Below are 24,497 nucleotides of genomic sequence, written 5' to 3'. Positions count from 1 at the left end.
AGATCAATAGAACTTGTTGGAAAAGATCAAAACCAAAGCTAACGGAGACACAAGGGGAAACAAAATGGGCAAAAGTCATTAGGTACAGGTGACTCCTTTTCATTCAAGGTCTATTAATGACAAGCCACGAGGTGTTGTAGTGCACAAAAACGTCTTATTTGGTCATTTCAAATTACTGGTGTAAAGTTCAAGTTCAACGAGAAAAATTAGAACATTTTGAAGGAATTTGGAGATTCTCATTTTGTGTAAGTAAAGTTTGCCGATTACAAACGCAACTCTTGTAATGATTTCCTTTAGACCAACTGGGATGCATCTGTCATTTTCAAGGGCCAATCCAAAATAAACTCTTAACAGTCTGACTCTATCCCATGGAAGATGCTAAACATAGCTCACCAGTCAAAACTGTTGGGTTGTTGTTTTTAAAAAAACAAACAAAAAAAACAAATCAGCTTGCTTTTGAGCACCCCAAATGATTTGGGCAAATTTATTATTTCAAAAGTGCCTATCAAACTGGTAACTCCTCACATGACTATAGCCAAGAAGTGGCGCTCACGTTCAAAAGGTCGATGACCCTGGCTTTAGAGACTTTGGTGAAAAACATTTGGGTCAACTGATACAAATACATAATAGTACAGTATTGATCAAATACAGTCAATTAAAGCGGCATATTCAGTTTGCCATTAAAAATTCACCCTTTGGCGCATACGTTTTGCAACCCATCACCCGTTATCCGCTTAAAAAAAACCTCCACCGTCCCGCATTGTTTTATCACCATCTTAGTGCCAAGGGACTACATCGAAGTGAATGGAGGATTTTCATGTGGTTTGCGCCACCATGTTGAGGCAACATTCTAACATCAAGTTCAGTCATGCCTTAAGATACGAGTGACTCAAATTTTTCCAATAGGGATGTCCCGATCCGATGACATTAACGGAAATCGGGGCCGATCGCATGATTTGATTTTCAGCTGATTGGGGCAAAAAGATTTTTAAACGTCACAAAGTGACCAAATAATCCAAAGACATAAAGAGTTTATGGTGCCATTTTCAAAAAACCAAAACAAAAACAAATCAAATTCTGAATTTCCAGTAACCCTACGTGGCCCGGGATGTGAGAGCCCTTTATAGCTGTTTGTTTTAACAAACATCAACTGTAGTTTCAGTTAGTTGTCCTTTGTATTATTTGTTAATGAAAATATTTTCTTCAATTTTAGTTTTTGTTAACTATAATAACCTTGGTCTGAAGAAAAGAAACCTAAAACCATCGTCCCATCAGGTGTGGCTTTGAGTGTCAAACGTTTGCTACACCTCCAAGCAAAGTGATGAGGCATCACGACAGATTGCTTCACTTTGCCTCACCGCCACCAAAAATCAAAAACGATCTTCAGTCACCGCTGTAACAGTGCACACCAGGGAGGGATTCCAGAAATTGTCCGAGCGTCTAGAGTTTGTCAACAAGCTTGCTGAACAGAGACACCAGTCTCTGCGTGCTCTCCAGCTGCTCGGGTCCGACGTCGATGGCCATCAAGTTCTGGCAAAACCTGGTCCGTACCATCCCTTCCTTCCCGGGCGGGGCCGCCTGCTCGCTCTCTGTCATCTCCTTGCCATCTGTGAGCAGTGGCCTGGCCCGGCGGGCTGCCTCCTCCTGCGCTCGATCCAGAATTGCCCGGTCCCGCTCGAGGAACGCTCGGTCCCTGTCCAGAAAGGCCCTGTCTCGATCCAGACAAACTCTGTCCCGCTCCAGCGCCGCCCGGTCCCGCTCCAGCGCCGCCCGGTCCCGCTCAAGCACCACCTGGTCCCGCTCCAGTGCCGTTTGGTCCCGTTCCAAAACTGCCCGGTCTCGCTCTAGCGCCGCCCGGTCTCGCTCTAGCGCCGCCCGGTCTCGCTCTAGCGCCGCCCGGTCCCGCTCCAGACCTCTGGAGCGTGGGCCCGGGTCCCGCCTGTCGCTCAGCAGCTTGTGGTGGGCGGGGCTGCCGCAGGACTGCGCCGCCACGTTGTCGCCGGGGGCGGCGTCGGCGTCCAGGCCCTCGGGCAGCAGCGTGGCGTACAGCGCAACGTCGTGGGGTTGAAGCTGACAGCTGGTGTCCGCTGGCACTTCCATCTTCCCCTCGCCACTCATCTCAGAGACGTCCGTGCTCAACACGTTCTGCGCAGCTGGAGACGGCGCAAAGACGTAAAGAACCAACAGCGTCAAGATGTTGCACGATCAAGCTCGCTCAATACATAAACTGTCATTCATTCATTGCCAACAATAGCGATCCGTTTTGGAGCAATGGGGAAATAACTAAATGCCCCTGAAACTGCCTTTTTTAAATCGCCAAAATTGAGTTTGTTGTTATGAACCCGCCCATTTTCATGCATGTCAAGGGGCTGACATTTCATTTTGATCCTTTCCCACCCCCTGCCGTGTCTAGACTAGGCATACAATATATTCTTGCTAAGGAAAGTGTTGACTTGAGTTCAACTTTAAGTCTTTACATACGCTATATAGCTTTTAGTGAACTTTGAACACTATCAAAATCCCTACTAAGCGAGGGATTTGCCAGCACAGCTTTCACGCCAAATCCGAGGCAGCCATTCGTGCATCAATCTTACCTGTAATGAGGACGTCGCCAGACGCCTCCGCGTCTTCATCCGAGCCGAGCGAGGCCGCGTGCACCGCCAGGTCGCCGAAGGTGAAGTGAGGCTCGCAATTGTCGTCGGCGTCGTCCAGCACCGACGGCTCCAGCAACTTGCCGCTCCCGGCCAGGCGCCCGCTTGTCGCCTCGTCCATCAAGTGGAACCAGCGCCACGAGGGTGGCCCGGGCCGCTCCATCCCGGCCGGGGGGTTCTTCAGAACCTGCGTGAAAGGGAAAGCAATGCGGCGGCGTCACAGACACAAAGCAAAGCATCCCTTCCCTTTTTTGTCATGCCGACCGATGGGAAAAGCGAGTGACGTTTGCGCTCCACTGACCCGGTACTTCTCCTTCAGGTTGTCCCACTTCTTCTTGAGCTGGCGCGCGGACACCATCCCCTCGAGGCCCAGCTCCTGCCGGATGGCCCTGAAGCAAACGCGGCGCCAACATTAGCGAGCAAGCAACTAAGTGGTCAACGGGACAAACGGACAGACTCACTGACCTCCAACCCCGCATGGCCGAGTGCCTCTGTCCCGTGAAGATGGCGCTGTTGGCGGCGCGGAGCTCGATCAGCTTCCTGATGTCTCGCTCCGTCACTAGTGTGGACACACGCGCGCAACGCGATCACATTAAAGGCTGCCTGCAACCAACTATTATTTCCATCATCCATTCATCTGTCAATGAATCGGACTGAAAAGGAAAAAAAAAAAGACATTTCTATCCCTTTATTGAAAACTAGCTATTTCAAATCGACAGTGCAGAAAACACACATATACTGATGAAGGCTCCGCTGCAACATCCATAAGATAACCATTTTTTTTCTGTTAAAAAAAAAAAAGACTTAGGCACACATGGACACATACGATGAATACAAGCAAACATACACATATGTGGATATAAATGACCACACACAAGCAGACACATGAAAAATACACATACTGTATATGCATACACAAATGACCACACTCTTATATACACACACAAACGATAATCACATAAATACACACAGAAACGATCTAGACATTCATTACAAGCACACATACACATATCATAATGAATACGTATCATAAATAAACGTGCGCACATCAAACACACAAGCTTGATGAACACATCAAGTCTAAATACAAACTCGTCACTGTGAGTACAAAATGTCCCAGTCGCAGCCAAAAATTCAAAAGAATTCGACTTTCTCGCGTGCCGTCACTTGTCTGGATTAAAATGTCCTAAGGATACCAAGACAAAAAACAAAATCTTACTTCTGTAGGAGAACGACATGCTGGCGTTGGAAGGCGTTTACAAGGCGGAAGCAGTGACACTTCTTCTTCGCCTGTTAACCAATCGTGCGTCCGGCTGCGCTGCCATCTATTGGCTGAACGAGTGAACTGCGTCAACCACCACCACCACCACCAACTCATTGAAACGTGTCAACGTCGACCAAAGTAATTGAACTCCAGCATTGGCTTGCTAGCAGGCCCAGCATTCCTAGTTGATTTCTGCACTGAAATATCAATCAACCAATCGGCGAATAGCTCAACCCAAGACACAGTTTGAACCGCCCCCTCATTTGAATAACGTTTCCTTCTGCACTGCAGGACTGAAACAGCCAAAGTCAACAATGAATAAATAAAAGTCAAAATGAAAAATATAATTGAAAAAAAACCACTATAAAATATTTGGTTTTGTTTTCACTTTTATATATTTTTGATTTTGGCAATTTTGGTCCTCCGTAGACAACAAGCAGCATCACATGTCGGCTATAAAAATATGAATCCAAAATAGAATCTTAGCCTATTTATTCCATTTTGACCTCCACTGAAACATTTGTTTTCAAAGCTTTGAATTAGGCTTCAATCGATTCCACACAACAATGCGATAGCAATTTTTTGTAGAATTTTTTTTTTAATTAAAAAGCATTTGGTCTTGGCCTTTTAATTTAATATGTTATGAAAGTCTCGAGGGATCACCCACGTATGTGGGATCATAACTGCACGAGTTACGATTAATTTATTAGAGCCAACGCAGTTCGTTCCCCCTAGTGGTTATGCATGTCTGGGGCCCCTGAAGATCGAGTCTGGGTGTGTCTGGGCCGCACCAATTATTCCACAAAAAGGGGTTTGAGTACCGGTATGTAAAAAAAATAATAATAATAAAAAAAATTGAGCAAATATTGTCAATCTTTCTTAAGAAGGTTTCAGAAAATGAACGGTACTTCAGAACATGAAGAACACTGGTGACTCATCTCCCTGCTACTTTTCATAACTAACATAAATAATTCAGTATTTCACATGTTTTCACAGAGTTGGAAAAAAAATCTCACGGCACACTACAAAACAAAACGGTCACAAAATGGAAATCAAACCATCATCTTGTCACATTTGACATGCTCAGTGGCACATGTGGGCCAGGTAGTTGAACTTGTTGATATTTTTTATTTTTGTTTTTGGATGAAAGGCAACAGGTTCGAATTGGACGGAAGGAGGTGCGGACGCGCGCTGGAAATCACTTCCTGTTTCCCCGTTTCAGTCGGCAAAGTCAGCCAGCACGACCTCCTTGAGGGAGCGCGCGGAGGCGGGGCATCCGTCCTCGGCCGCCGTCAGCTCCTCCTGCAGGCGGGCGACCGGTCGCCCCAGGCGGTGGCCGACCTCCACCAGGAGGCGCAAGAGAGGCGCTCGGTAGCGCCGCATCCCGTAGCGCCGGACGGGGGGCATTGCCCGCTGGGCGGTCGCCAGCGCCTCCCCGGGTCGCTCCAGGTCGCGGTGGCACACGGCCATGGCGGCCAGCGTGGGCACCGCCCATGTCCTGCTCTGCCTGGGATGAGCAAACACAAAAAGGACAACAGATGCAGGTCACTGCTGCAGGCCACGACTCACACCCACACGCTCACACAGAGACCAAGCGGCCGTGTTCCTGATGTCACTCACTAGGACACGCCCCTTAAAGACACATCACAGTTGTTGGTGTGACTTTACGCTTGTCCCGAAAGACAGTCTGCAGTGCTATTTTTCAACATTTAAAGCAAGTGACAAAAAAGTGGATTAAATCAGTAAGTGCCAAAGTGCGCTACTAGTACCACTGGGGGGTGGCCCAAGGGCACCCTCTAGTGCTACACGAAAGAATCACAGAATCAAATTAAGGTTACAGTGCCTTCAACTTCCATTTTTATCCAGTACAGTAAATTGAATCTTTTAGAACTGCTTCCATGTTTCAAAGATTTTATTTGGTAAAATTTTTGCTGAACTTAGGGGAAACGGGGCTCAGGTAACGACCAATCACGACTCAGCTCGAGAAAACAGGTCAGCCGTGATTGGTCGTTACCTGAGCCCTGAGCAGATGTGATGTCATCTTCAGTCGACAGAAGTGTCAAAATGGCCGCCCCCTGACCTGGCTAAAAACGAGTGGATTAAGTCGTATTCCACAAACGCAATATTTATCTGAATGCCCTGTTGCAACTAGTGGGTTTGCATAGAACATACTCTTGAAATATGTTTGGGTTGACTTCCACTTTAAGTACACTTTTTATTCACCTAGATTTGACCACAGGGCTCGTGGTCGAGCTGCGCAGAATCTTCCCGTGACGTGAAACAAAATGAACATTTTGGATGACCACTTGGACCTAATAAGATGCTGTATTTGAATGTGGGTTATATAGGTGGTACTGTACTTCTTTTTTCTGGTGGTACTTGATGTCAAAAGTTTGAGAAGCCCTGGATTACATCATCACATTGCAATTCTTCAATCAAAATGAAACTGTAGATTTGAGTCCGCAAAGCATACAAACTCAAATGGGTTTCCCCAAAGTGGTTTTAGAAGCGCTACATGCAGTTTAGCGAACGACTTTAAGGTGCGCACATGTGGCAATGGGGGGCAAAAAATGTTGGAACCGCACTCGCTTTTTGTCTAGAAATTTCAGATTGCTCATATGATTTGCAATAAGATGAGAATCAATATATGTGACTTTATTATTTTCCAAGCCAACTTCCAATTGTTGGCATCCAAACAACGGAGGAGGAATGGGACATTTATCCGTGGATTCAAATTGAAAATTTGCAGTCGGAATCGCTGACGGAAGCCTGTTTAAAATCTGAGGCGGGGCGGCCTATAGGCGGGTACTGTCCCCCCCCGCCGAAAAAAGGGCGAATGACGGATGACGGAAGGGTACCCACGCTGCAGCCGGATGATGAATATTTGCTCGATTTTTTGTAAAATGCCCGGCTCGGCGATTTTATTTCGATCGGTCTTTTAACCGGAATAAATGTGTCCATGTAAACGTTGCCACTGGCAGTGAATGATGATGGCGTTATTTTTGCACGGATGCCGGCTTACGACAAAAGCAAATGTTTCCATTTATGCTTGACGAGGATACCTTTCTTCCGTTGCCGGTGTGTGTTGCCACAGATTGACCAAATTTGCATTGACAGAAAACTCTCCGTTTTTCATCTGCGAGCGTACCTCTGCCAGGGCATAAGCTTGTCGTGGACGGCGAGGACAGTGCCGAGCTGCTCCAGGGCGTCGTCGTAGCGTCCGACGCGCATCAAGACTCCGGCACGAGCGCGTTCCCGCTCCGTGAGGAATTGGACGAAAAGCGTCGAGTGGCCGCAAACGGCGAAGGCGCGGCTCAAGTAGTCCTGCAGCGCCAGGCCCCGCCCACAGAGGCGCGGGCCCGGGAGCTCCACCTCCTCCAGCTCCTCCCTAAACTCCGCCTTCAGCCGACGGTGGAAGTGGGAAAAGTGGGTGTAACTGCGCCGCACTGTCACGTGATGAGGGCTGAACGTTCCCGTGCTCAACAGCGCCACCTGAGGACGGGCAGGAGGATGTTACCATAAAAAACAACAACGTACGACACATACTGTAGCAATTGTCGCACACTCTGATGCAGTGTTGCGTCACTTTGAACGGGTGAGACGTTCTATGATCCCCCTCGTGATAGTGGAATTTCCGCAAAGTAGAGGTTCACTTTTTTTTTTTTGCAGGGGATTTACGCCTCGGCCATTACCAACTCCCCCCATATAGTTTCTATCCCTCTAACTTGCTACACTTGATCAATTTGAAAATACAAAATGAAGAATAAATACCGTGGCTGTAAAAAGGCTGCTGAGCGAGTATTTGGTGTGTGGCTGACCTCCATGTACACGCAGCAGTCATTTTCTTGATCTTGTCGCGCGTCTGACACGTGAAAGAGAAGTTTGGGATGAGTCTCCGAGTTTTTCATCTCTCGAAACCGCTGCTGAAGTTCCCTGGTGGTCAAACATGAACATCCACCTGGCACACGCACACACACGCGCGCACACGCCCACACACGGTGAGTGTGTGTAAAGATGCCCGTCGAGTTGAGATTGAAGAATTTTGCCGTCACCTGTAGACTGCTTCGTGGTGTCCATGTCTTGATGACTTTCTGAGAAACTGAAACATCTTCACTTCCGCTTTTCGAGTGCATGTGCACGTGTGCGTGTGCGCGTGTAAGAGGCAGGAAAGCATGAAGAAGCAGTCCGACACAAGTGAAAAGAGAAGTTAGCCTGTTAGCCTGTTCACTAGCACTGCGCTATTGGTTAGCTTGCGTATTAGCATGTTGCCATTCATCAAAGAGAAACATATTCATCAACGCAACTGACTAAACAACAAAACAATTAAACAACTCACCATCCAAGCAACCAATGAACTAACAAATCATAAGCCGACTAACCAATTAACCAAGTAACGTAAGCCGTCAACTAAGCGACAACTAATTAAACGAACAATTGTCCCTCGCTAAAAAGAGGGGTAGCTACTACCAATTTGCACTCATTTGGATTTTGGCGCCGAGTCGGGTCTCAGATTGTCCGTCCCTGATTTATGAGCTAAAATAATCGTGATGAAAACCACAAGTGAGGCACGGACAGTGGCGAAGACTTCTTATGTTCCTCTTTTGTGGTGTTACGTTCTGTCTGAACTTCTGCCGGCTCGCTGTCTCTAATGGTCACGAAAATATGAAGGCTCTGAACAGAGGACAATGTCCAATATGTTGAAATGGGAAGTCAAGTCAAAACAACAGTATGTTCTATGCATGCCCACTAGTCCAAACACGCTATTCGGATTAATATTGCGTTTGCGGGATGTGAACAAGGCAGCAAAATGCTAATATGGATGAAGACGGGCGGCCATTTTGTCACTTCTTGTCCACTGAAAATGACATTGCAGTTGCTCAGGGCTCAGGTAACGGCCAATCACAGCTCTGCTTGCAAATGCCACATGGCCAAACTCAGGAAACCGGGCAAAAGAAAATGTCGGACTTCACTTGGTCTTTAATGCCAGAGGACCCCGGAAAGGTCGACAGTCGACACATGGCCGTGGAGGCTTAGAAACTACACAGGTGCGGAGGAGAGTCAAACGTGTCCAAAACGGTTCCTTGTTGTGTTCATGTACTGTCGTCAGTCAACGGCGCCCGCACAGCGCGGCGGCATTCCACTTCTTGGTCTGAACCGCTCTTCAAAATGCATGTGCAGAGCGTTCGGCCAGGACAAGCTCACAGCAATGAGCAGGGTCTTCTTTTGATGACATCATCACACGACGACCATGCGGATTTCCCCCCCCCCCCCGTTTTCCAGTGGTTGTTTTACTGAGTACACGGAAATACTGTAGTGCAACTGGCTCTCTTGCTAGCTAATGTAACCAAGTCAAGTGTTAGCATGGAGTTAGCATTGACCTTTGAAGGCTAACCCTGCGAAGTCCGACTATGACCCGCCACTCAAACGGAACCTCCTGACCTACGAATGAACTAAACAACCGACATGAAAGCGAAGCAATGAATGGAGTAAGTAGGTAACGAGCAAACCGCCCAACTGACTGACTGGCGAAGCAACGGCCGAGCCAGCCAATGAATAATGTGCGTCTTTCTTGGCTAAACGTTTGTTTGCAAGTGTTTTTGTGTGCATTTCAGTGCGCTGCTGAATGGATTGATGAAAAGACTTCAGTGTTCATTTCACAAACGGGCGCCACATTTTCCAGTCACATCAACCACTAGACAGAATCGCCCTTTGTGCGTCCTGATGTGACTGTCTCTGTGTGTCCAGATGTGTGTGCGTGTTGGAAGACGGGGACAAAGGCGCATTGTGGACGCGCGCGCCCATGCGTGCGTGCGTGCGTGCGTGCGGACGCCTCCGCGCGGCTTGCGCGTTGAGCGGATTGCAACAGAAGACGACGCCATGTCGCCGCGCGCGGATCAAGTCCTGGTCCTGGCCCTGATCGTCACGCTGACCTTCGTGCACCGAGGTGACTCAGTCGACGCTTTTCATTTGCATAACGACTCGCCCGTACCGGTGGCGGCAAACGCACGAGGGCGTCGTGTCGTGCCGTGCCGGCGTAGTGACGCGATCGGTGCGACGTGCCCGCAGGTGGCGCTCTCCGCTGCTACAAGTGCTCCGACTACACCGGCCGCTGCGAGAACGTCCACGAGTGCACGTACGAGGACGCCTGCCTCACGCTCAGCGTCCAAGGTCGGCCCGCGCCGTGACCTCAACCCGCAGTGCTCACACTCAAGTGTGTCTGCATGTTTGGGAAATAAGTGGATGTGTGTGTTTGGTACAAATGCGTTTGATGTTTATGACCGGTAAGTGTTCATGTTGCCCGTACGTGTTTGATGAGCGCCTGCTTAATGCGCGTACATTTATTCTTTATATTCACGTGCATGTGTGTTACACGTACGTGTTTGTGGTGCGTACGCGTGCGTGTGCTTATATTGCATTTACCAGTGCGTTCCCATGTCTGACGTGTGCATGTTTCTGATGCATATACGTGTCCGCTGCGTGCTATGTGCTCATGTTGCGTATGAACGTGTGCTTGACGTGCGCGCGCATGTTTCTAACGCGCGCTTTGTGTTTTGCGACGTGCGTGCGTGCGTGCGTGTAGGCGGCAAGACGGTGCGGCAGTGCATCCGCTACACGGACTGCGAGAACTCGCGTCTGTCTCAGATGTTCCCGGCCATGTCGCCCTTTTCGTACCGCTGCTGCAACAACAACCTGTGCAACTCCAGCGGCGCGCGGGGCGCGGCCACGCCCGGCCCGCTGCTGCTGCTGCTGCTGCTGATCGGCTGGCTGCTGAGCGCGCTCGTCTTCTGGCTGTGAGCTCACGTGACCTCTGGCTGCTTGTTGTCAATAAAAACATAAACAAATGCTTGTCCTCGCTTGTCTCAAGTTGTCTGAAGTCCAATCACCTCCACGTCACGTATGTGTGTGTGTGTGTGTGTTTACTCGTGTAGGAGGTGTGCATGTGCCTGTGTTTGTGTGTTGGCTATTCATGTGTGCATGCATATATACGCGTGCGTGTGCGTCAGTGCGCATTTGCCCTCAAAAATCCAAGAAGTCACCCGGTGTGTCAGCGGCTCACTCGCACGTCCGGCAGCCGATGACCTCGAGCGGCACGGCCTCCTGGCCAGCGCTCGGCTCCGCCTCCGCCTCCTCATGGGCGGGGTCGTACCAGGGCCGGGAGGCGGCGCCCTGGCAGGCCCGCCCCCCCCTCCGGAAGCCCCCCCTCCCGGCCCGGACCAGCCCCCAGCCCTGCGGCCGCGCGTCGGCGTCCGCGCCGTCCTCCCGGATGCCGCGCGTCTGCTCGAGTTCTTTGGCGCTGAGCGCCGACATGCGCACGGGAAACGTGTTGCCAAACTTGGAGTAGTCGACGCAGTAGCGGCCGTCCTCCTCGCTCACGATGGACACGAAGCGGCGGCCCCACAGAATCTCGTCGGGCGTGTACGAGGTCCTGGCCTGCATGCTGATGCCCGTGGTCTCCACCACACCTGGACGCAACACAAATGTCAGACGGCCGCAAAAAAAAACATATCATTATTATTATCGCAGAATTACTATTGTGGTTATTACGACTAGTGGTAGTCTGCGCAGGAGCGGTAGTACAGTCCCCTCCAAAAGTATTGGAACAGCAAGGTCAATTCCTTTGTTTTTGTTGTATATGAAGACATTTGGGTTTCAGATCATAACATTGACATCTACAAGTGTTCAACAATTCAGGACAACAGCACTGTGGTTTCTTTCTGTTTCAGGACATTCCAAATTGTTGTACTGGCTATGCCCAATGTTTGTGCAATGGATCCTATACTTTCTCCCTCTTTTCTCAGCTTCAAAATGGTTTGCTTTACTCCCATCGAAAGCTCTCTGGTCTTCATGTTTGCTTAACAGCAAATGCAGTTTTCACAGATGAAACCCAAAGCCCCCCCCCAAAAAAGGCGCTATCTATTGTTTAAAGTGGAAGTCAACCCAAACAATTTTTTTTTCAAGAATATGTTCCCAGCAGGCCGACTAGTTGAAACACGCCATTCGGATTCATTTGCGTTTGTGGAATATAAATTAAGCAGAAAAATGCATCTCTGGGGGCGACCATTTTGTCTTCTGTCGTGTGAAAATGACATCACAACGGCCCACAACGACCAATCACGGCTGACCTGTTTTCTGAATCTGAGCCGTGTGATCGGTCATTGTTGGTCGTGGCAGCTGTGATGACAAAATGGCCGCCCCCGGAGATGGCTCAAAACGAGTGGATTCATTAACACTTATTCCACAAACACAATATTTATCAGAATGCCGTGTTTCAACAAGTGGGCTTGCATAGAACATATTCTTGAAAAAGACAAATGTTTGCGTTGACCTTCCTCTTAAAGCAGCACCGGGCAAGAAATCGACCTTAATAACATTTTTTCACAACTCTTTTGATGAAACACTGACTAATAAGTACAGTAGTTGAATGGGACTTCATGGCCTGAGGGGCTAGCGGACCTTCCAGGATGACGATGACCTCCAGGTCAGCCGTGGCCAGCGAGTGAGCGGACAGGTCGTAGAGCGGACTTCCTCTCTCCAGCGTGTGGCTGATGATGAGCGGCGACACCAAAAAGACGCCATTGCTCCTAAGCGGGTTCTCCACTTGGATGTCCAGCTGGCTCACCGGGATCACTTCGCCCTCTGATGTCACCGTGCGACGGATCACCTGCCGCAAAACAATGTGACAAGATTTTTTTTTTTTTTTTTTAAACTGAAAGTATTATTTGCGTTAAGTAATCAAGACAACTGAATTATTTTTCATTTCAGACCACTAAAACGAATTGGTTTGCTCCACCTTAGTAAATTAGTAAACCCCCCCCCTCTCCAAACACACCACTCTCAAAGTCGTGTTAGGTTGCCAGCGTGAATCCCTCACTACATGACCTTTGTGTCCAGCCCATTCCCGAGAGACTGTAGCGAAGACAAAGAAAGTTAACACGATGGGGCCGTTGCTTCCAGGACAAGTGGAAATTGGCAGATTTTCTTTTCACTCAAATAAAAAACAATTGTGTCTACCTAGTTCGCTAAGAGATTGTGGCTATTATCAAGGAATTCAATATCAAGAGTCACTACTAGGGCTGTCCCAAACGATTAATCTAGCCACTATTTTGTTCTGATTAGCCTAACAACTTTTTTGATTAATCCACACATATATATATATATATATATAACACACACCACATAGAGAGAGAGAGAGAGAGATTTTATTCGAACCATTTTTTGGTTTGCGGTTACTGGAGATTAAAAGTCTGCTGGCGGCTATTTCTTTGCTCCACAAAAGCAGTTATTTATTGATTTATTGGCCTCAAATATTTGGCAGGGTTAACCTCGCCCCACCAGTATGACAGACCCTCAGCGTGTGAGGGATCCATTTTTTTTTTTAAAAAGTTGATCGATTTTTCATTTTCTCAATTACCGCAGCTCACGGATACCAACAACGGTCGTCGGGACGGACGCTACATTAGCTTTTGTATGCTAATAACGTTTTGTGACTCATGCAGCGAATCCGCTAAGCACCGAACAAAAGGCCCTCACCTGCAGCTGCACGGTGGCCGAGATGATCATGCTCTTGCGTAGGTCGCCCACCCTGAACATGAAGGTGGGCCGCCCGTTGCGGGGGGCCACCACGGCGTTACGGGAGAAGATGAGCGTCTCGGCCCGCCGGTTGGCCTGCGCCGTCTTCATGAAGACGCAGCCCAGCATTACCGCGTTGATGATCAGGCCCAGGATGTTCTGAACGATGAGGACCACGATGGCCGCCGGGCACTCTTCAGTCACCATACGCCCACCAAAGCCGATGGTCACCTGGACGCAAGACACTAGCGTTAACGTACTAGTTCACCATCACTAAGCTAGTCATTAGCATACGATAGCAAGTGTCGTGGTTCAATCAATGGCCCGGATACAGCACAGACAAATGACTGAAGGTGAAATTATTTTAGGCCCAATTCCAGGAAGTCCACTGTCATTCTAGGAAGGATGAGGACATTCCAAAAAACAAGAGAATACTCCTTTAAAAAGGAACCTCACGGGTGGAAACATGTTCCTAGTTATCACTTTCTGTTAGCAGTTGTTGTTAGCACTTGTCGTCTTTTGTGCCCTTACACTAGTCATTATAATCGGTGATCTAATATTTCATGTCCAAGCTTGTCGTTAGAATCTGCGAGTGAGTCACCGGTGTCGGAGAGTCAGTAATAAGCATTCGTGAGCTAGTTTTTTCATCACCATGATAGTCATTAGCATTCCTGAGCTCGTCATTAGCATCTTGACACTCCTTTTGAGCATATGTGAGCCAATATAGCAATCCCAGGGTAGCCACTACTATATTATTCATGGATGCTAACATTGTATTAGCATAAATAACGATTATTAGCATCTCTGTGATTGAATGCCAACACCAATCAGTAGCATGTGAGGAAAACAAGACAAGATATGTTGTATTCCTAAAGTTGTAATATTAAAGTGAAGTCAACCCAAACATACTTTTTTCCAGAATATGTTCTATGCAGGTCCACTAGTCTAAACACGGCATTCTGATTAATACTGCGTTTGTGGAAAATAGATTAAGCAGCAAAATGCACCCACTTTTAAACATCTCAGGGGGCAGCCATTTTGTCACTTCTGTCGACCGAAAATGCCATCGAAGTTGCTCAGGGCTCAGATAACGACTAATTATTACTCAGCTTCAGAAAACAGGTGAGCTGTGATTGGTCGTTACCTGAGTCCTGAGCAACTTTGATGTCATCTTCAGTCAACAGAAGTGACAAAATGGGCGCGGCCAATCACAGCGGCGGTGCCTGAGCTAGCTAAAAACAGGTGGATTTCTCATATTGCACAAACGCAATATTAATCACAATGCCGTGCTTGGACTAGTGAGCCTGCAAAGACCAAATTCTCAAAAAATATATGTTTGGGTTGAAAAAAAGATGCTATAATTCATGAAAAAAAGTCCACATTTTATGTGAAAAACCTCAAATAAAATAACAAAATTGTAATACAACGCAAAAAAATATGACAAAGTAAAAAAAAAAAAAACAACACAACAAGGTTTGTAGGAATAGCATTGGAACGTCCAAAGCAAAAACGTGCATTTTTTTTGTCCTAAGTAATACTTTAGTTCAAATGCATTGCACATAAATAGTTAAAAAGGGACCTAAATAAAAGTTTCAAAATAATATTGAAGATGAAATGCAAATATGTGCTCATTATAGTGCTATTCGGAGAGACAATTGCGTTTTTGGGTGCTACTTGGTATAAAAAGCTTGAGAAGGACTGTGCTTGCGGAGGCTATATTACTTCATGGATGCTAATGAGTCGCGTAGGGATGCTCGGCACTATGGTGAGGATGCTAAAACGACTAAACGGGCGAGTAAGCGAAGCCGTCAAGAAGACGCCGAAGGTCCGACCTGGACTTCGATGGAGAAGAGGAAGGCGGATGTGAAAGAGTTGATGGCGGTGACGCAGGGAACGGTTGCCGTCTCGGCGCCGTGGTGCCCAGGCTGGAGATCCCCGTGGGCGAAGGCCAGCAGCCACCAGACCATGGCGAACAACATCCACGAGCACAGGAAGGCCGACGTGAAGATCAGGAGCGAGTGTTGCCACTTCAGGTCCACCATGGTGGTGAACACGTCCTGCAGGAAGCGACCCTGCCAAGCACCGCGTGCGTCAACGCCTTGGCAACCGCACCCACGTGACGGAACGCCGTCACCACGGGAACTGCACTCGATACCCCACTAACAGTCATTCCAAATTAGCGTTGTTAGAGGTACTCTGATTTCACGTCATTTGTTCATAACGTTTCTCTTTATTTGCTACAACAGACAGATTTATTTATGTCACCGATGGCTGGCGACAGGCAGAACATTGACATGCCCTTTCACAAGATGGCAGATGCTACGATCAAGCTGACAACCTGTGTATCCAGTATCCACGTTTTCGTTTGGTGGAGTGAACAACGAGATTTTTCCTTGTGAATGCCACAAAAAGTATACCTGAGATACCAACGATCCGGCTTGAGTTTTTTTTAACACATTGAAGTGACGCACACTGATAGACAACATAACGCACATAAGCTATGTGCTTTATCCTCGACAGAGAACGACTAATCTTACTGCTGAGGAAATGTGACCTCTGGATTCTTGTATATCCGTCTGTCGGAATTATAGACGGAAAAGCACTTTCTCTATTGAAACTATGTGACATAAAACGGTTTCATTCTTTCGTGTCTTTAATGAGGTCACTAGTGTATCTTGCTAGAAAAGGGTGACATTAGAGAGTGCTTTCTTCTCAATAACACATTAGAAGAGCAACTTGCATTTCAAAGGATCACTGTATACAGCAAAAAAAAACGAACTCCTCTCACACAACGGATTTCCTCCTATGACATGCGGGCCAGTCGAGTTGAACAATTTGCTACCGTTGCGTTGGATGACAGGCAACACCTTCTGCCATTAAGTGGAAGGCGACTGAATCGTTTCGCCAGTCGCTGCACGTCGCCGGCATGGGCAGACCAACGATCTGGCAAGAAATAGCGCAGAGATGGCAAATCCAGGTCCAGAAAGTAAAAGCCCTGCCACAGTGTCGCTTTAGCCACAGGTGCTTCTACTCAACCGGCAGGTAGACAAGCTCAGTTGATTAGAAGCACCTGTGGCTCAAGCTAAAGTGTGGCAGGATTATTATTTTGTGCACCTGAATTCCCCATCCGTGGAGTAGCGTTTCATTCTTTTCCCGATGATGCATGAAAGAGTACGTCGGGCGGTCTGCTGACCTGCTCCCTGATGTTCTTGTGTGCCACATTGCAAGAGCCCGTCTTGGTAATGAAGCGCGCCCGTTGGCACCTGGAGCGCTTCCGGTTGGGATGCTTGCGCTCCTCTGCCAGCCGGGTCAGCAGGAAGCCGTCCGGCACCAAGCCCTTCCTGGCCAGCATGCTGACACACGCGCGCGCGCACACACACACACAAATGCTGTATTGATCATATTTCTGTCACATACGTTGATTCAATGTCTCAAATTTGTCATTGTCCCTGGGTCTCTTGAAAGCTGATATTATTATTATTATTATTGTGAATTAAACACAATGATTTGATCCTGTTTGAAAACCCCAAAACAAGAGTGATGAAAATAAAACCCACAAAAACATGCATGCTGCTTGCTGTGTTTTTCCATCGATTTGATGTGATCGACCAGATAAATAATAATAACAGTAAGCTGGTCACGTCCCAATTTCACATTTCTAATGCTTTGACAAAAGAAGAAAGGATGAACGTCACGCCTCATTCATTACCTGACAACCGGTTGATCAAAAAAAGACAACGGAACTGTTCAAAGTGATGTATTTGCGTTCTCCATCGTTTTGCCGTCCTGATGTTTAGAGGACGCCCGATGATTGGTCAAGTGAAACTTACTACAACACTTCCGTCGCTCTTTCAAAGTAAAATGTTGCGCACCTGTTGTCCTGTCGACAACAAAATCAGCCAGAGAATTAAACCTAACTTAAACGGACACAAATATGTCATTTGTTAAAGGTTTAAAAGACAATTGTCGTTAATTTGATTACTATTGACTTACTTTGAAAGATGAGGCAGACAGCATAGCGCCGGCTTATCTTTTCCACGAAAATGCCAACGGACCCTGAACGCACCAACAGATGGCGTATCTCCAAGATGGATGCGCTGCTGTTTTTTTTAAATGCTTTATTCAACAAATAGCACATACAACAGCAGTAAAAAAAAGTCCTTTAAAAATAGTGCAAATTCTGGAAAAAAAAATATATATATATACCAGGAGGGTAGAACACATTACAATGAAATAATGAAAAAACGAAATAAAAACAATATATTAAGGGAAATAAAATGGACGCGGGAGTTTTTAATTACTAGAAAGGGAAAAATGCCTCGGCTGGTTCAGATGTTCAGACTTCGCCGTCTTGAACAGGGAGTCCCCGGCCACGTCTTCCAATAAATTCATCATAACACGTCCAAAACGATTTTGACACGGACCGGTTTGGTGGAAACATTGGGCATGCAGTTATGACAGAAGACAAATAGGTTATTTATAATCACGACTTTCATAACATATTAAAACATAAATGTAAGACCAAATACTTAAAAAAAATATATACATTGTTTAATGTACATATTATACAAGATATAATAAATATATCAACAAGAAAAAGCTCAACATCATACAGTATATTATTTTGCTTTCTTGCTATCACATTGTTGAACAGTGTGGTCTTAATGAAAAACGGAAAGAAATTAATTCAATTAAGGTCAAAATTGAAATATAGGCTAATATTCTATTTTTAGTTTATACTTTTACATCTGACTCCAGAGTAATGCACTACACAAACACACACTTATCATGAGATCATTGAGGATAAGTGGTTCGGCTAAGGCAGCATATCCAATGTTCGGACCGGGGGCCAAATGCGGCCCGTGTTCAAATTTCCGCCAGACCGCAACCTCTGGCATAAAATTAATAATGTGTTGCCCATCAGTACTATTGACCACAGTAGAAAATACACATGTACAAAATATATTTATATTTCTCTCGGGTGCTTTTGGAAATACACTCCGAGCTCCTCCTGCCTCTCCAAACACACCACTCTCAAAGTCGTGTTAGGTTGCCAGCGTGAATCCCTCACTACATGACCTATGACCTTTGTGTCTAGCCCATTCCCGAGAGACTGTAGTGAAGAAAAGAAAGTTAACACGATGGGGCCGTTGCTTCCAGGACAAGTGGAAATTGGCAGATTTTCTTTTCACTGAAATAAAAAACAATTGTGTCTGCCTAGTTCGCTAAGAGATTGTGGCTATTTAAAAGTCTGCTGGCGGCTATTTCTTTGCTACACAAAAGCAGTTATTTATTGATTTGTTGGCAGTTATTTAAGCTTGGCTAAGCCCAAGCCTCAAATATTTGGCAGGGTTAACCTTGCCCCACCAGTATGACAGACGCTCAGCGTGTGAGACATGGACTGCGTTGGGCGTTGCCCTTGGAGATGTGTGGTTTGACACCTTTAATTATGTTTGACAGGTACAATATATCAATCACATTTCAATCACATTTGATTCATATAGCACTTTTCATACACAAAAATGCAACTCAAAGTGCTGTAAAACATTCAAAGCAAAACATTAAAAAAATATATATAATAAAAAAAAATTTAAAAAAAAAAAAAATCTGTTCATGCCCTCTCTCCCAACAAACCCAAGACAGATATCCATTAGTACATCAGCAATCATTCACACACACCCACACAAAGTGCGCAACCTGATAAAATGTGTTAAAAAGACATGACTTGGCACAGAGAAACCATATGAGGAAAGGGGTACCCAAGGGGAGCTCTCGGCGCCGAGGGGAATGCCAGCCCACGGCCACAGGGGCGCCACCACCATAGAGGCCCGGATTAGACAGGCGGACCCCACACAAAGCGTAGAGGCCGCCGGCCACCCAGACCCAAGGAGTCCCCGCGATGACAGCCCCCGCGGGAAGGGCAGCCACCCCTCCCTCAAAGCGGAGGCTCCCCCATGAGGAAACACTGGAGCTACAAGCTGACAACGGCAGAGAGCAACAAAACTAAAAGACAGAACGGTAGTATAGTCTAAGAACTGAAATCAGTAAGATAAGATAAAAAATCATCTTCAATCAAAAGAAAAGATACATTATTTAAAGGTTGTTAAAAGCCAAACTAAAAAGGTGTGTCTTGAGCTTCCTCTTAAAAATATCAACAGTCTCTGCAGACCTGACGTCCTCTGGCAGGCTATTCCAAAGGTGAGGACCAAAATGCATGGCGAGGCTGCATTCAGCCAAACTGGTTATTCATGATATACGAATAGTACAGAAGACTCAAGTCACCAGGTCAGAGTGGGCTTTTACCAGTATTATTATCATTGTTGTTATTAATTAACAAATAGTAAAAAGTAATAATCCCCAGTTCAGAGGTTTGCAACATCTTTCTTCAACGTTCTATTTTTTTAACATGCGTCAACTTGCCCATGCAAAACAATATATAACTATTCTCATGTTATACTTCGGTAGTCAGCCTTAGTGTATGCTTGTATTAACCAGCATTCAGCAGATAATTTAACGTTATAATTAATGCCTCGTCAAACCTATACTTATATACCTATACCTAGCATATATAAATAATGTTACGGCGTACGGCTCCATCTACATACAGGAGAGTGTAGTATTACTTAACATACAAACAACGATATGACGAATGGCTCGCTCTACTTGTGTCAAGCGAAGGATGACCAATGCCCGGCGTGAGAAAAAAAACACATTACTAAAATCGTGCCGATTGACATGCTCCATAAAACATTTCATGTGAATGAAATACGCTTCCGTAGGGAAGAGGATTAGGGCAATAGGGGGAAATAGGTTGGCAAGATTCTCACTTTAATCTCAGAATTCTGACTTTAAAGTCAAAATTGTTCTTTAGAAAGTGAGAATTCTGACTTTAAAGTCGGAATTCTGACTTTAAGGTCAGAATTTTGAGAATAAAGTCAGAATTCTGAAATAAAAGTGAGACTCTTACCAACTTTATATTTTTTTCCCCCACTGGCCCTAATCCTCTTCCGTACTTCCATAAGGACAAAAAATATCTGTTTTAAAAAACTGAAAAAATTATGCCAAAAAAACAGAAAAAAAATTCCTGTAAAACAGAAAAACATATATTAAAAAAAAAGCTGAAAAAAAAACTACTCTGAAAAACTGAAAACAAATTCCATAAAACAGAAAAAAAAATCCTCAGAAAACAGGATTTTTTTTCATGTGAATGAAAACAGCATGTTGGAAAGGAATGATTGGAACAGTGCGCCGATGCAGTAATGTTGGCAGATCACTGGGTGGCGATAATGCGATGCTTGAGTAAGCAAAGCGCCGTTAAATGCTACAGGAAGAAGAGTCACTGCACTACCGCCTAGCGTTGACTTTCTTTAGCTTCTTTTTTTGTTTGTTTGTTTCTTGTCTTCCCTTGGTGTTGCGTCGTCGCTTGGAGCAACCTTGACGATGTCGACCGACACGGCGAAACTCTCCAAAAATCTTCTGCGCATGAAGGTACGTCACGTTGGGGTCTGGCTAGCTACCTAGATGCTAAATTGCCATGACGCAATGGAGCGCGTCAACACACGTGTGAACGTTTCAGTGTGTGTCATGTAAGTAATCCGTGCGTGTTGTTGGCAGTTCATGCAGAGAGGTTTAGACGCCGAGACTAAGAAGCAGCTCCAGGAAGACGAGAAAAAGATTATCAGTGACGAGCACTGGTACCTGGACCTGCCCGAGCAGCGCACGCAAGAGTAACGCACCCCGACACGCTTCATCGTCGTCATCGTTAGGGACAGTCGAAACACCTCACGGAAAAAAATCAAATCAAATAAAATGTCCGAAAACTGGGATCAGTCCTCACCCCAATTTATGTGCAGGTTTTCAATCTCTCCCTGCTGTAACACACCTGTGAAAATGATCAGGATCGTTATCAGGCTTCTCAAGAGCTTGCTGATGAGCTGATCATTTGAATCAGCGTGGGACCGGTGTGTGCCCTGCGACTGGCTGGCAACTAGTTCAGGGTGTAGTCCCCCTTTCGCCCAAAGTTAGCTGAGACCCTGTACAGAATAAGCGCTGTTGAAGATGACACAGAAACCCAAACGTCATCTCGCTTCAACTGGTGTTATTGCATGCATTAAAATTGTTTTCAGGATAATTTACATTGTAAAAATATGCATTTTTCATTAAAAAAAAATGCCATAGGGAAAAATTAACTTATTTAAACTTACAAAAATTGTATTTTCTGTTTGAATTGATTTGAAAATAATTGCAAACAAGTTTGGCTTAACAGTTTTATTTATTAAGAACCAGATGATGTGAAAACAACACATCCTAAACAAAGACTAATGAAATATGTTCAAACTGAAAAACGTTTTTTTTTTTTCGAAATAAGAGTGCTTTTTAAAAAAGAAAAACATAACTTAAACGACATTTTAACTTTGTAAAACGAACATTCTAGTGAAAGTGTCCGTTGTTTTTGTCTTTGAAATAAATGTCATACATGGGGGTTAATTTGAAATGCCTTTTCGTCCCCGTATTACTGTTGGGCCGTACAGAAGCATGATGGTCCAACAGTCGTTTGGGAATTGTGGTTGACGTTATTACACAATACTTTTATTGAAAACTTGCACTCAACAAAATACTCCATATAAAAAATAAAAAAAAAATAAACTAAAACAAAGCATTTTCGAAAAATCGAAACTAACAAACCCGCACTAAAAACGAATGAAAACTAACCGAACTTCAAAAACAAGTCAAAAGGAATCAATAAGTAACTCTTAATGACAAATCATAAATGATTCTAAAAGTGGTGGGGATGTGCTCTCAACTACGAAAGCCACCAAAAGAAACGCAAGTATACCAAAGAAAACAAAACAAAAAACATCCTGACGAAGTGACTTGTTGTGACTGTGAGTTTGATGGGATGACAAATTTGCCGTTTTGCCCACAAGGAACTTGATCGTGGAGGAGAAAAGTTTTGTTCCATTCGAGGGTCTTTTGTACGGCCGAATGTCCTTCCAAGGTTTCAACCCCGAAGTGGAGGTTTGTCAGCCGGTGTCCACGTTGGATGCGGCCGGGCCTAACGTTTTGCGCTTTTTTGCGTATGCAGAAGCTGATGGCGCTGATGAATCCTCACGCCGGGCAACAGGAAACAGACACCGACAGTGGACGCATGCAGACGGACGTGACGGACGAAGAGATGGCACTCAGGTTTGTTAGTGGTGCGCACTCAGTTCCTGCGCACTAGGGATGGACGAGTACGATACATTTATCGGTATTGGGCCGATACCGAATTGCCCACCCCTGTAGGTGGTCGTTACTCGTGGCGGCTGCCGGACTAGCCACCGCTACTTTGGGCAAACAAAATCTGACCTCAAGTACGTCCTTCTTGGCAGTAGTTTGCGCTAGGGCGGGACGATTAATCGAAAATGAATCATGATTTTCATTTAGGCTTCTCTTGAGCTTTAACGTTATAATCACGGGAAAAAAAACGATGAATGCTTTAAGTCAGGGGTGCCCGCACTTTTTCAGCCTGAGAGCTACTTGTGACATGACCGAGTCAAAATGATCTACCACCTACTAAAAATGCAAAACACATTATTTATAAATATATTGAGAATAATTTTAAATGTACCGTATACGCTGGTGTACCTTTCATGACTGCATCAACCTATATGGCACAATACAACAACAAAAAATGTTTTGTAATTACCTTACTCTGATGACTTGCACCGAATGGAATGAGCCAGGGACGCATAGGGAGCCTCAAGCAGATTTGCAGCAACAACAATCCGCCCATTCGCTCCGTTCGGCGCGTATAAAACAAGTCAACTTTTTTTGCACACTATGCTAATGCTAACAATATTGCCGGCCGCCGAGTGAACGGGACGCCGTGTGGCCGCGCGTGACTTAGGATGCCCGACGCCGATCGGCTGCCGCGAGGCGAAATGGCAAAAAAGTCGAATAGTTTAATACGAGCCGAACGGGCGGATTTCCGGTGTTTCGCTCCGCGTCCCGCTGCTCCAAACGCATCATTCGCGTCATTCACAATTGATTTCAATGTGTTACGTGAAATTTGATATATCAGAAGTACTTGCGGCATCGGTGAGTATTCAAACAGTGAATACTCGTACTGGTATCGGTCTACAAATAAATGTGGTGTCAAACATCCCTACTGCGCAGACTTTCTAGCGAAAGCTGCGTTATTTGACAAGGACATTCGGAGATTGGGAGTGACGCGAGGGTCATTCATGCTCGACCCCCTGCTCGCGTGGCGCGCATGTTTGCAGAGTTGAGCGACTTAGAATAGTTCCTCTCCCAAAAGCCTCTTTTGCGTGATCATGGATGATCGATTGTGTTGTTCCGCAGGTACGAGAGTTTAGTGGGAAGCCTGAAGAAGAAGTTTGCCCGCAAGAGAGACCGAGGCGCCGTCCAAGACGACGACCTCGACGACGACCTCGACGTCAACGAAAACGTGCTGGAGAAAAACACAAAGAAGAAAATGTTCCTGAAGCCTTGCGATTGATGCGCGCACACGTGTTTGTTTCTTTGACTTTTTTTTTTCTTTTTTAAACAAGATTTTGAAGAAGGTTGAACTGGGTGTTGTCAAAGTAAACGTGCTTTGACAGATGACATTTGGACACTTTTATTGTTTGCTGACAAGGTTTTAATGACTGTTGGCTGCAATGTGGGAGCGTGGCCTATTAAACAGCAGGAAGTGTTTTTGTGGTCTTTTGACTTGTCGAGGAATTTGTACAATGTGAAACACTACATGGGACGATGCGAAACCAGGTCCGGAATGTTAGGTGGAGAAGTCAAGCAAAGTTTTTCTTGAGGAAGTTGATGAGTCAGTGGGTGGAGGCGTCGTGAGACGAAACCTCGGCGGCGGCGCGCAGCTCCGGGTTTGATCTTCTTGGCCGGCTGTTTGCGCAGCGCCACACGAGAGAGTGCACAAGCAACGAAAAGCTAACTTACCACCAAAGCGACTTTAGCTCCCATTTTGCCCCAATTTCGCCCCTAAAGCTAATTTAGCTCCT

At 45.9% G+C, this 24,497-nt stretch overlaps 5 protein-coding genes across 9 annotated transcripts; 2 read left to right on the top strand and 3 right to left on the bottom strand.

Moving 5' to 3' along the window:
• Positions 1 to 450: 450 nt before the first annotated feature.
• Positions 451 to 4,237, bottom strand: LOC147149285 (uncharacterized). Its single transcript, XM_086027727.1, has 5 exons — positions 3,871 to 4,237; positions 3,117 to 3,210; positions 2,953 to 3,040; positions 2,595 to 2,838; positions 451 to 2,153 (listed from the first exon to the last, which is right to left on the bottom strand). Exons 1-5 carry the CDS (start codon positions 3,887 to 3,889, stop codon positions 1,441 to 1,443), a joined length of 1,158 nt encoding a protein of 385 aa, XP_085883853.1. The 5' UTR covers positions 3,890 to 4,237; the 3' UTR covers positions 451 to 1,440.
• Positions 4,238 to 5,023: 786 nt separating this feature from the next.
• On the bottom strand, positions 5,024 to 8,733 carry snx20 (sorting nexin 20). Of its 2 annotated transcripts, XM_086027729.1 has the most exons (4): positions 7,968 to 8,733; positions 7,734 to 7,873; positions 7,064 to 7,407; positions 5,024 to 5,422 (listed from the first exon to the last, which is right to left on the bottom strand). In XM_086027729.1, the coding sequence occupies exons 1-4, from the start codon at positions 7,990 to 7,992 to the stop codon at positions 5,134 to 5,136; spliced, it is 798 nt and encodes a 265-aa protein (XP_085883855.1). In that variant the 5' UTR covers positions 7,993 to 8,733; the 3' UTR covers positions 5,024 to 5,133. The 2 variants fall into 2 exon arrangements, with proteins under 2 accessions (XP_085883855.1, XP_085883854.1); XM_086027728.1 differs by having other exon boundaries at positions 7,734 to 8,733.
• A 141-nt stretch (positions 8,734 to 8,874) lies between these two features.
• Positions 8,875 to 17,341, bottom strand: kcnj11l (potassium inwardly rectifying channel subfamily J member 11, like). 3 transcript variants are annotated; one of them, XM_086027724.1, is made up of 6 exons: positions 17,195 to 17,341; positions 16,679 to 16,838; positions 15,318 to 15,557; positions 13,447 to 13,716; positions 12,370 to 12,577; positions 8,875 to 11,378 (listed from the first exon to the last, which is right to left on the bottom strand). In XM_086027724.1, the coding sequence occupies exons 2-6, from the start codon at positions 16,835 to 16,837 to the stop codon at positions 10,969 to 10,971; spliced, it is 1,287 nt and encodes a 428-aa protein (XP_085883850.1). In that variant the 5' UTR covers position 16,838; positions 17,195 to 17,341; the 3' UTR covers positions 8,875 to 10,968. The 3 variants fall into 3 exon arrangements, with proteins under 3 accessions (XP_085883850.1, XP_085883851.1, XP_085883852.1); XM_086027725.1 differs by lacking the exon at positions 17,195 to 17,341 and adding an exon at positions 16,274 to 16,428 and having other exon boundaries at positions 16,600 to 16,829; XM_086027726.1 differs by lacking the exon at positions 17,195 to 17,341 and adding an exon at positions 16,274 to 16,428 and having other exon boundaries at positions 16,679 to 16,747.
• Positions 9,203 to 10,757, top strand: cd59b (CD59 molecule (CD59 blood group) b). Its single transcript, XM_086027730.1, has 4 exons — positions 9,203 to 9,401; positions 9,661 to 9,859; positions 9,982 to 10,083; positions 10,496 to 10,757. The coding sequence occupies exons 1-4, from the start codon at positions 9,393 to 9,395 to the stop codon at positions 10,708 to 10,710; spliced, it is 525 nt and encodes a 174-aa protein (XP_085883856.1). The 5' UTR covers positions 9,203 to 9,392; the 3' UTR covers positions 10,711 to 10,757.
• A 3,434-nt stretch (positions 17,342 to 20,775) lies between the features above and the next one.
• mphosph6 (M-phase phosphoprotein 6) lies at positions 20,776 to 24,183 on the top strand. Of its 2 annotated transcripts, none has more exons than XM_086029358.1 (5): positions 20,776 to 20,973; positions 21,100 to 21,179; positions 22,413 to 22,503; positions 22,571 to 22,671; positions 23,830 to 24,183. In XM_086029358.1, exons 1-5 carry the CDS (start codon positions 20,926 to 20,928, stop codon positions 23,984 to 23,986), a joined length of 477 nt encoding a protein of 158 aa, XP_085885484.1. In that variant the 5' UTR covers positions 20,776 to 20,925; the 3' UTR covers positions 23,987 to 24,183. The 2 variants fall into 2 exon arrangements, with proteins under 2 accessions (XP_085885484.1, XP_085885483.1); XM_086029357.1 differs by having other exon boundaries at positions 20,779 to 20,973; positions 21,100 to 21,212.
• Positions 24,184 to 24,497: the final 314 nt, after the last annotated feature.

The sequence above is a fragment of the Filicampus tigris genome, chromosome 4, assembly GCF_054856515.1.
Source record: "Filicampus tigris isolate MCC_2025a chromosome 4, RoL_Ftig_1.0, whole genome shotgun sequence".
Taxonomy (NCBI): domain Eukaryota; kingdom Metazoa; phylum Chordata; class Actinopteri; order Syngnathiformes; family Syngnathidae; genus Filicampus; species Filicampus tigris.
The sequence above is the reverse complement of the archived record's forward strand: the minus strand, read 5'-3'. Positions and strand labels throughout refer to the sequence as shown.